This window comes from Solanum dulcamara, chromosome 9 (genome assembly GCF_947179165.1).
Source record: "Solanum dulcamara chromosome 9, daSolDulc1.2, whole genome shotgun sequence".
NCBI classification, from domain to species: Eukaryota; Viridiplantae; Streptophyta; class Magnoliopsida; order Solanales; family Solanaceae; genus Solanum; species Solanum dulcamara.
The window spans coordinates 2854901-2866855 of NC_077245.1; the positions used below are offsets into that span (position 1 = coordinate 2854901).

An 11955-nucleotide genomic window follows, 5' to 3' on the forward strand; every position below is an offset into this window, starting at 1 on the left:
CAAAAAAGTAGCGATATTTCATATCCTCGTAATAATCAAGAAGTGAAGGTAAAATGGGGAAATGGCACAAAATAACCAGTTATGATTGGAATAGAATACAATGCCTACAAGTATCCTATGAACAAGAGAAATGTAACTAAATTAACATTTATATCCATAATAAACCATTGAACTTGGAGGAGAGGTATGTCATGTACAATATAAAACTACCTTAGATGCAAAAGAGTTCCAAACGAAGTTTTAAAACTGGTGAAAGTATAGTAACGCAAGTACAGTAAATGGTATGAGGAAGGAGTGCCGCAGCTTTGTACTCGATTCTTCACAATTCGCCACAAAACGAACAAACTAGACAGGAATAGGGAGGCCTTTCTTCGCCATGCTATCAAGAACATCATTTAGAGCTTGACAAAGGCCCATGATCTGCAAAGATTAGCATCGTTGTCAGCACTAATATCATGTCAATAAAACCTTGAAAACAAGAAAGACAGTGTTTGGTATGACGAAAGTCATTATTCATGAAAAATGTTTTTCGGTGTTTATTGGTGACTGAAAAAAGTTCAACACATATATAAAAAGTTGATCATTTTATCAACAAATCAAAGAGTGTTTTGATGAATATTTTTAGAACTAAAGACTAATAATGTGACTAAGACCCTGTGGTTCTTAACCCACTTCATTGACCACACGACCACACGCTTGAGTGCTAGTTTTTCCTTTCTCCTTTCTAGGGTTTAAACGAAAAAAGGTAGATTTCCAAGCATGTTAGAAACTAAATCACCTGTTGATCCCATTGTTGCAGTTCTTCAGTGTCATCCTCGAAATGTATGACGCCTTCAACCTGTCAAGAAAATCAACTTAAAGCAGAGCATGTAGAGAAGAGAAGATGAAGGACGTTCGAGAATGTACATATGGCATACATGGACACTCTGTAACTAAAGTTAGCCAGTGACAAGTCATCATCCAATATCATTTCCTCATCTTTTTAAGGACAAAGATAGAAATGTGTAGATGACATTATTAATTGAGAAATTTACCTGATCAATAGATCCCCGCATTCTATCTTCGAAAATCATTCTTGAAGCAATTTTCTCAGCCTGCATGAAAAAAATTGTTAGAACAGAATTAGTTACAGATGGAAATAAAGCCGCACAGTTGTCAATTGATCCCAGTACACAAAACAGCCATGGCAAGCAATAACAGAGTGATGGAAACATTTTGACATGTAGGATCGAGTTAGTTACATGGTGTTTAAATTGCTTGTCAGCAAGAACAACAGCAAATGATCTTAGTACATAAAAATGGCAATCAATAAGCGAGGATGGGAGATGCATGTCCAAATACTGTGAAGCAGAATCTTTTCTCAGAAACAGATTTCCTTTTTTATTTATAAGGTATCTCAAAAACAGATTTCTCCTAGAAGACCTCAAAGGTTGAGCAGCATAGGCTCAGAATCAACTACAAAAATGCATTCAAAATAATATCATCCAATATCTTTACTGTTTAAACTTGACTTGTCGATTTACCCAGAAACAATGGCATAAGTAGGATGATGGAGAGATGCTTTTTGCAGCATAGCATGAGAAAACAATTTATCTGTTTCTTCATTTGATACTTGCTTTAAGGATATGTCGCCTAATAAATGGTCCAGAGGGGACTACGAATGACTGCAAATATATTAACCGAGCCACCGACAGCCCTAAAACCTCCAATTCTCATATAATTCCTACAACAGTCGCAACCACTCAGAGCGCACCTACAGTTATAAAATATAGCCAGAGAGTACAACAACTGCTATGCATCAACCTGAGCTAGTGGGTTGACAACAAAACCCAAAAAATTAGCTCAAGAACAGAAAAAATTAAGAAAAATAGCTTAGCAACATCATTAGGTACCTTTTGAGGGGGAATGCCCAATAAAGTGCCCAACTCATCAAAACTGTCACAGATCAACAAGGGGATTAGATTAGATAATAGCAAAGGATGAGCTATGAAAAATCTAAATCACAAACAAGGAGAAGATAAACTTCCTTTCTACCTTATATTTGTATAAAGTTTGCTAGCACTCAAGAGATTATGCTCAATCATAGCACGATCCAAAACTGTGAAGTTATCAGGTAAAAGTGCTTGCTGTAGGGAACACAAAAAATAAGATAAGAGAATATCAGATAATGTATTTTGACATTTTGAAAAGCACAATACTGAAAAAAGGGGGGACCTGATGTGGTTTCAACTCTTCTGCAAAAGCATCAATTTCAGGTTTTCTCAAGATTCTCTCTAGATAGACCTGAATATTCCAAATCAAACATAACTTAATATTTTTGAAAGTAGTACCTAGGTTTAAAGAAAATCTGACACAGCACTATATGCACATAAATACACACTCAAATGCAGAAGAGATAATAGCACACGAGTAACTCAATATAAGAAAAGAGAGTGGAGACTGATCTATGCAGATTGTATGAAGCAGCAAGTGAAGTACCTTCTGCAAGATTGGGTAGATTTTTAATTTGGAGCAACGCTCATCCTGTATCCAAAATAAAGGAAAAAAGAAAAATTGTTAAGAGCAAAAACTGCACAAATAGCACAGAGGAGGGGATCAATGTATCTTTTAGGCAGTCATTTGAGACCCATAAAAAAATCCAAATATGACGACACGGAGGCAGATCGAGACTAGAAGTTGTCCAAGAAAACTAATTAACCTCAAATTTTCTAAGGTTATGGTGACAGTAAAATTTTAGCAGATATTAGACAACAAAATGACATGTCCTCCAAATATAAATATATAATCACCTATTTGTGGTTAGTGGTTACCATTTACTTGGTGCTACACATCTGCCCTTTCCCGTGAGTGGTCTCACATTCTTGGCAAACGAGAGCAAATATCAAATCATTAAATTAGAAGTTCATACAATTATTACAAACAGTGTTACTAAAAGTGAAAAGCGCAAGAAAGATGCAAAACCCTGGGGGCTTAAGGAAGAAGGCAAAGCGTACTCTTCTTCCACGATTTCCAGAATGGAATATAGCAGCTTACAACAACATACCAGTGTCATCCCACAAGTGGCGTCAGGGGAGGGTAAGTGTACGCAGATCTTACCTAGTTACCCCTTACCTCGTAAGGATTGAAAGGATTATAGCTTATAAAATCATAATTACAAATAACATTACTAACTTCAATAATTCAAGATACTACCATGATAATATTAATCCCAATAACTCAAATAAATAAATATCATTAAAATCATTAATTCAACAACCCCACAGTAGTAACTTCCACAACAACCTGTCCATTAGTAGCACTCTTTGACAATAACAATCAAAACATTTAAAGCTCGAAGTCATTGCATCCTTACTTTGTACAGTGTGGCAAGTACACGAGATCGTTGAGGACCTGCTGCAGCCAAAATTGTGCACGTCACAGCAGCTGCCAGAGCTTGCTCTAATGCAGCTTCATCAATTTCTCTGTAGCGTAAAAAAACAGTTAAGCTTCACGCTATGCTCAATTACATAATGGAGGCATAGTACCAATGACAAAGATCACAGACATCAGGATGTGTGTGACATTATTCAAGCAAAAAGCTAAACCTTTGATCTCGAAACATAAGCATATTCTTATCCTTTTCCTAGCTGTGGACCTTATCTGTTTCGCTTGGAAAGCAGATTATATTGACAACGAATTATTGAACCCAAGAAGTGCCCATATACACAAAGAACAAGAGTTAAAGTGTCCGCTGCCTTTTTCCTCGGAGCTTGTAAATATATATATATATGCACAATCACTAGCAAGACAATTTTAAATAATCAAAACCGTTGAGAGAAGTATTATTTGAACATGGTAGTATATTCTGGAAAACCTACTCGTCACCAATTTGTCGCTTCTCAATCTGAGAAATGTCATAGTAACGCAAGGCAGCTTCCAAGAATTTTCTCTTCAAATCCAAAATCCTAGCATAGCAAACCTGAAATAATCGTTCAGGAAATAGTTGGCATATTAGCCAGTGATGGTGACATAGTCAAAAATTAAAAATGCCCTAGATCATATGATAACAACCTTGTACTGCAAATTCAACACTTCATTCTTAATGTTGTTAACTTTAAAGGAAGCTTTATTTATAAAAGCTTCTGCATTAACTGCATCATCATCCTGCCAAACAAGGAATTGGACACTGTTAGAAACTTGAATGCCAAAGAGAACCAAAATAATGGAAGTAAACTGAACTTTTTCAGATCAATGCATTTAAACAGCAGACAATAGCAGGGTGCATAGGAGCAGTAAAAACTGAACTTTTTCAGATCAATGCATTTCAACAGCAGACAATAGCAGGGTGCATAGAAGCAGTACAGGAACCAAATCTACAACATTAATTTTCCTTTTGACAGTAAGCAGAACAATGCAATTGAAAGGACACCAAGATACTTTAGGATGTACATAGCACGCTAGTTAACAAGTCACATTAACGCCATAAAAGGTTGACTCGTCAAGAAGAAAGGAAATATCGGTACAACTTGCAGAATAAATGCCACAAAGAAAGGAGCTCACATACGACATATTCATTTGTTACCTTTTTCTTTAAGAAAAAGTCAGTACAAACTCATTTGTTTCCTACTAATCAAAAAAAAAACTCGTCTTTGCTCTTCTGGAATCCATGTCATTTCTCCATAGCCATCAAGCAAAAGAAACAATTTTGGACAATAGTGAACAGGATAAAAGTTTTTTCTCCATTTTGAAACCTCCAAATCCCAGACAGCTTCCCGGAGAAATCTCACATTGAAGACTAGGCTAAATATGAAATATTTTAATAATTTTGAAACTACCAAATTGTATAACTAATTCAAATAAAAACAACCAAAGCTAGAAAGATCTTGTATCCCAGACTTGCATATATATTAATTTCCCCCTCATTCTCCGCCTAAATAACGTTGAAATAAGTATTTAACAATTCAGAACTAGATTAGATTGCTAACTGGGGAACACCAATTCTGTCGGCGAGGTAAACATTCTTCTTATAGCTCTTGCTTAACTCCTTTTGTGGCCTCTTTCTTTTTCCCATTATGATTCTTCAAAGATGCTAGCATTTACTATCTCATTTTTTTCCAAGACCACCATCAGTATTAATTGACAACCTCCTGACAAAGGTTTCTACAAACTCAACATTGATGGATCCTCATTAGGAAACCCAAGCCCAGGGGGAATCGGCAGGGTGGTGTGATTAGAAACATGAATGGTGATTGGAGGGAATACCTAACACCACAAATACTCTATCTGAATTGCTAGCCCTTATGCAGGAATTTAAGGTTATTGAGAGCAGAACAGGGTTGCGGACCTCCTCGCGAAGGAAGGAGCTAGGAGAAACTTCTTTTTCTAGAATCGTGGTGTCCGGGTCAACTTGCACACACGTCGACTAATTTCACAGGGTACCTACTGCCTCCCACTAGCATAGGTACCGGGTAACTTCAAACTTTTGGTAATTCCTCCGGTGTTTGAAGCAGTTTGGGCAGACATTCTAGGAACTACTTTTGATTGGTAGAGGAAATTGATGATAAAAGTTATACATATTTATATAATATAGAAAGAAGAAAAGATAGAGAGAGATTTTTTCCTTTATCTTATGTGCTATCTCATGTAGTAATTATCTTTTTTAGTTGAGAGAGATGGCGGAGTGGACTAAAGCCTATTCATGGAGATACCATAACTATTTCAAAAATGGAAAGTTCAACACAATTGGGGTTATTTTTTTAATTGGAAGTAATTACTAATTCATGATCTGGCATGTATAGAATGAAAACTTAATTTCGATTCTACGAGAATTTTTATGAAAGCCTTTCAAGCACACGTTTGTATAGTATCCCAGTAGTCAATACTCTTGCACTACAACGAAGCCCTATAGTTCAAACCAGCAAGTAATTAATTGCTTTCTTATATATATTACTGTCCAGTTTACCAAAATAAATAAATTGATAAGTCCCTCTAGCACAGATATTATTGGGATTGATTTCACCTCTTCCTCTTTAGCGCATATCAATTGTCACGCAAGTTGAAAGGTGCACCACCAAACCAAACAAGGATCGTTAACTTGGAGATGTTTACTTGGCATCAGAAGAAAAGAAAGAAAAGAAAAAGGGAAATCCAACCTCCAGATAGAGACGAGCAATTTGGACACATTTTGAAATTTTGAATGTATCATCAACAAATCTGCAGAACAAGTGGCAGTGCAAATATAGAGATTTCAGGTTTCAAAGAGAAGGTAAGGGACACAACAGGCAAGCAGAGATAAGTAAAAGTATAACGCAGACCTCATTGCAGAGTCTAAATCGATGCCACTAAGCATCTGGGCTGCTTTTGACCATTGTTGTTCAGACTCGTATAATTCTGCAAGTTTTTCCCGAATGATCAACACCTGAAAAGATGAGATTTTGTTTTTAAAATGAGCATTAGAAACATAAAAGATCAAAAGAACCCGTATGTGGAGGATCTCTAGATGACATCAGATACTATGCTGAGTTCAAATGTTGACCTTCCTCTGTACCATTTTCTCAAAACTAAAATACTCGAGACACATCAAATGTTAAGATGACTATGATTTCAGGAAAAAAAACTCTTAATCACAAGATAAACAAATAATTCAGTGACTTTGGTGCTAGCCACTCTCACAAAATTCAGTTCTTAAAATCACTTCCATCAAAACGGAATCAAGGGTGTCGATATGCAATAGTTCCAATCAACACATCAACTCAAAATACACACTTTATAATAAACAACTCCATGGTCCCAATGTTGGGTATGGCCCATATATTGAGTTCCTGGTACTACACTCAAATTCTTTTTTAGCCTATTATTTTAATTGGTTGTAATAAAAATTAAGATGCCAAATTTAATGGTCAATTAGAAAGAGGTTCTTTCTAAAAGACAATTATTTAGAGATTGCCCATCCCATTATGAATTTAGGAACATGATTTCAGTCAACAAAAACTGGCCTTCTCTGTAGGTGGTAGAGATGTTGTCATGCTGATTCAATAGTTCTCTTTCTACATACCATGTTCCTCACTGTAAATTTTCTTGATAGAGCATTCTTGTAGTTTTCTTATGAAGTTCTAAGAAATGAAATCACAAACATCCAAATGTTACACCCTTACAAATACATATGCACCACCTGATGCAACAGATAAAGCAAAATAAAACAATTTAAACTGACACTAGTAGAACAGAGTCATTCTGAAACACCAAAATTTAGAGCTATATAAGGCATTAATATAAGTCCAATTATCGTGCAGTACAGGCTGCAAAAGAGCTGTCGAGAATCTGATAACAAACAAAATAGAAGCATTAAGGCATACCTGTTCTTCAAAGGACACCACACGAGGCTGTATCTGGTTGAGAGTATAGTGTGCTACTTCCTTTTGAACATCGGGCTCCAATCTATCGAATCCCTGTGCAAATATATACAATAGCTGTCTTGATACCACCAAAGGCACATCATCCGATAACACTGCATAATGTACAAAATATCAATCAAACAACAGCAGCTCAACCCCAAGCCAGTTAGAATCTGACGATGTAAATTGTCTGCGCCTATTATTTCAGCTAGAAATATACAACATAAAATATAAAACAAATAGCAAAATTATTATGAGATAGTAACTACACTGCATAATCATACACAATCTCAATCAAACAGTGCCTCAATCCCAAAACAGTTAGAATCTGACTATATAAATCTTCAGTATCTATTTCAGCTGAAAAATATACAACATGAACATAAAAATAACAGCAAAATTATGATGAGATAGTAACTGCACTGCATAATCGTACACAATCTCAATCAAACAACGGCTCAATCTCAAACCACATAGAATCTGACTATATAAATCTTCTATATCAATTTCAGCCGAGAAACATACAACATGAACATGAAATTAACAGCAAAATTATGACGAGACAGCGAGAGAAAGTTACTGTGATCGATGAATTGTTTGGCATGTTGAATGTCGCTTGATGCGAGAACGGTGGAGAGAATGTGCTTGTACTGTTCAATTTTCTGGCGTTGGTCGCTGATCGCAGAGGCACTAGCGAACGCACTCTCCATTGTGATTTAGGGTTTATCTCTGAGCAAATCTTCTCGAATACGTAATTGGGAGGTTTCTCGTCGAGTTCTTTTTCGAAGCGTTAATGGAGCTTAGGAATCAATTTTTGGTCTATAAATAGGGATTTGAAATCTGTTGCTCGCTTTGGTCTATAATCTGTTGCTCGCTTTGGTATATGGGCTCGAACACAACTTCGAACATGGAATATGAATAATTCTTTTTTAAAAAAAGTGGATTATAATAAAATTCTAATCTCTCTTTTTCAATTTATGTGCGGCTTAGAGTGGTTCAAAATCACATCATAACCGATAAGCAATGATAGAATCAAAATTTTTATTAAGTGAATTCAAAATCTGAAAAGTAAAAGATTTAATATCTACTCTTTATATATAAAATTATTTTAATTATGTATAGATAGTATAATTTTTCGTCGAAGGAGATTTGACTGAACTCTCTAAACTCAATATGGCTCTGACACTACCAATAAGACAATTGTAAAATTAGGTTATTGATATTACGTTATTGAATTAACGGTTGATAAATAATTAATATCTTATAATTAACGATTTGTCAATACGGAGGCGATTACTCAATTTTCTTATTGAGTAAACCGTTAATATGTTAAGAATTATCGTACTTATATTTATATTGTAATTATAGAGAGTACATATCATTAACCCTAAAGCATCATTTAGTGTTGAAATAATAAGTTGTTGTACATGTGAATATTTGTTAAATAAATCTGTATGTCCATTAGGGATGGCAATGGAATAGGACGGATACGGGGAGGGTTTAGAGCTAGGCGGGGTGGGGTGGGTGGGTTTAGAGTTATGCGGGGTGGAGCGAATGCGGAAAGATTGAAGTAATTATTATCAAAATTAATGTGGAGCGGGGCGGGTTGCAGGTTTAAGGTATTAAATAGGAACCTAAAGAAAATTAAATCTTTGTAATTAATAAAAATCAAAGATATAAACTTTTTGTATTAAACTTTGACTTTAATTTTAACTTCTTCTTTAAAAAAAATTAAGTAGACAAATGTTAGTTAGAGTTAATTAGTGATTAAAAAATAATTGTTGAAATGTTAACTAAAAATAATTAATTGGTTGTTGAAATGTTAATTAGCAAAAAAAAATATGAATTTATTTGTATATTAAACTCAATTAAAAAGGGAAAAAACATAAAAAGGTGGGGTGGGGCGGGTTGAAAATGAAAAAAAATTGTTATAAGGGGCAGGGGGGCGATTTTAAAAAATTGTGGGTTGAGCTCAACTCGCCCCGCACCCACCCCATCCCGCTCCGCCTCATTGCCATCCCTAATGTCCATGTCTATCAAAATTTAAGCTTTCATGTATTTCTTATTGTGATTTATAATTACAAAATTATATGTTAATGTAGAGCTAAAAAACAATTGTTCGTTGGAGATTAATATGTTGGTGAGTGAAAGTGAAAGAAGGAACATGAAATAATTGAGCATGTACACCAATCGATAATTATTAATCTGATACCGATTAACTGATATCTCATTATTGATTAGTGGATTAGTACATTTAAAGGTTGATAGTAGTCGTTCTAGTGCCACCGTTTGAGTTACTACAAAGTTTTTTAAAAAATAAATAAATAAATTTATGGTCTCTATGGATCATTTTAGCAAGAGTAAAAGTAATTTTTCAATTTTAATTATAGAAATATGACATCTTTTTTATTCAACTAAAAAGAAAAAATATTAAATAAATTACAACAAAAAGAATAACATTTTAGTAGGCACCTTAACATGATGTTTGTTTTCATTGTCAAAAAAAATGTTATTATATCCAATGTTATACATGTGAAAATTCAAAATTGTTCTCTAAATATTTTTTTAGTTTAAACTGGAAAGAATTTATTATGTTATGGTATTGGGGCTTATATGTATAACTTACATAAATCTCATAGTGTAAGGAACAAATTACATCATATCGTTATTATTTTTCAATTTTCAAAAATCCCTTCAAATTTGCCATATTCGGATACATAGAGGCCATCCAGATATATTGATTGTGATACATTAGACAATTTGGATGTTACATTTATAAAGGAAATTAAATATAAAATTAAATGTTGATTCCATAAATCACGCAAAACAAATTGATATCAATCTCCCCCAAAACTTTAGGAACTACAAATAATTCAAATTTCAATTTTTTTTCTCTAGAATCTATCCCAAATCGTAACAATTTTTCTTCTTCATCTTCATTTTCATACATTTTTTTTTCAGTTTTATTAAATTCTCTTCTTCCAATCTATCCCAAAAGAAGGGGACATAGAATTTATGTTGGGAGATTTAAAACATACAGGGAGGCTTCACAATTTTTGGTGTTGCGAGAATATTTCGGTCGAAGAGGTTAACAGTGTTGTGCGTAAAATGCGCTGGGGAAAAGCGATCGGACCTGACGAGATTCCTGAGAAATTTTGGAAAAGCGCAAGCTCGGTAGATTTATAGTGGCTGACTAAGTTATTTAATGTCATCTTTAAGACAGCAACGATACCCGAAGAATGGAGGTCGAGCTAATGATCCTTCTATACAAAAACAAGGGGGATATCCAGAGCTGCAACAACTATAGAGGTATCGTGCTTCTAAGCCATACTATGAAAGTGTGGGAAAGAGTGGTGGAGATGATGGTTAGGAGAGGCGTGTCTATTTCAGAGAACCAGTTCGGATTTTTGCCGGGACGCTCAACTATAGAAGCCAACCATCTTATGAAGAGACTGGTGGAGCAGTATAGGGAGAGTAAGAGGGGCTTGCATATGGTATTCATCGATAGAAAAGGCTTACGATAAAGTTCCACGAGAGATAATATAGAGATGTTTGGAGGCTAAAGGTGTACCTATGGAATACATTAGGGTGATCAAGGACATGTTTGAGGGTGCCAAAACAAGGGTAGGGACAGTAGGAGGGGACTCAAATCACTTTCCAGTTGTGATGGGGTTGCATCAAGGATCAGTCCTTAGTCCATTTTTATTTGCCTAAGTGATGGATGGATTGACGCGACAAATTCAAAGTGAGGTGCCATGGTGTATATTTTTTGCGGACGACATAGTCCCGATCGATGAGACTCGTAGCGAAGTTAATGCTAAGATAAAAAATTGAAGACATACTGTTACATTCCGTACTTTTGCATTTTGGATTATTCGTAAGCTAACGATTATAAATTCAAGAACTTTTAATTTTGAATTTTAAAAGGACATAATTTGTTATAGATGCCAAGTTATATGAATAATTTATGTGTAGTAAAATACATCTCAAGAAGGACCCTTAAGCCAAATCAAAATAGAAGCCATCAAATATGTTTTTTCTTAAAATCACATTTCGGGTAAGCTGACTTCGGGAGGCCATAACCTCTTTATAATTTGAGAATTTGGGAAAACTCTCAAAATGAAAGTTGTATATAATTGAAATATATTTCCAACCATAGGTCGTGGGACGAAATGTGATATCGGAGTAATAAGATATAGACGTTTTAAGTCTGACACGCCAAACTAAATAGTGAATTCGGCCCAACCAATTCTAATTCGGGTCAGGCCCAATACCCATGAAATTAATCTAATTTTTATCTCTTCTTTCATACTTTAGACTAAGAAAATATCCAGAAAAATTTCCAGAGAGAGAGGGGAAGTTCTTGAGAGAAAAACCAAATCCGACCAAAATTCGAGTCCCGAAATCCGAAACTCATGAAGAGAAAATTGTTGTACGTCGCGTTGGCTTCAATTTGAGCTAGATATCAGCCAATAAGGAGAAGATTTTATGTGGTTGCTGCAAATTTAAGGTAATATTAAAGTCTCCTTTTCATTGTTAACAAGTTTAGTTAGAGTTTTAACGGATTAGAACGGAGAAAATA

General features: G+C 34.9%; 1 protein-coding gene across 1 annotated transcript; it reads right to left on the reverse strand.

Annotated features, from left to right (window-relative positions):
- Nucleotides 1-43: 43 nt before the first annotated feature.
- On the reverse strand, nt 44-8293 carry LOC129903156 (COP9 signalosome complex subunit 4). Its single transcript, XM_055978658.1, has 14 exons — nt 7954-8293; nt 7335-7486; nt 6294-6397; nt 6132-6192; nt 4051-4143; nt 3858-3958; nt 3353-3461; nt 2479-2523; nt 2215-2283; nt 2035-2126; nt 1893-1935; nt 1035-1094; nt 779-838; nt 44-420 (listed from the first exon to the last, which is right to left on the reverse strand). Exons 1-14 carry the CDS (start codon nt 8081-8083, stop codon nt 346-348), a joined length of 1194 nt encoding a protein of 397 aa, XP_055834633.1. The 5' UTR covers nt 8084-8293; the 3' UTR covers nt 44-345.
- Nucleotides 8294-11955: the final 3662 nt, after the last annotated feature.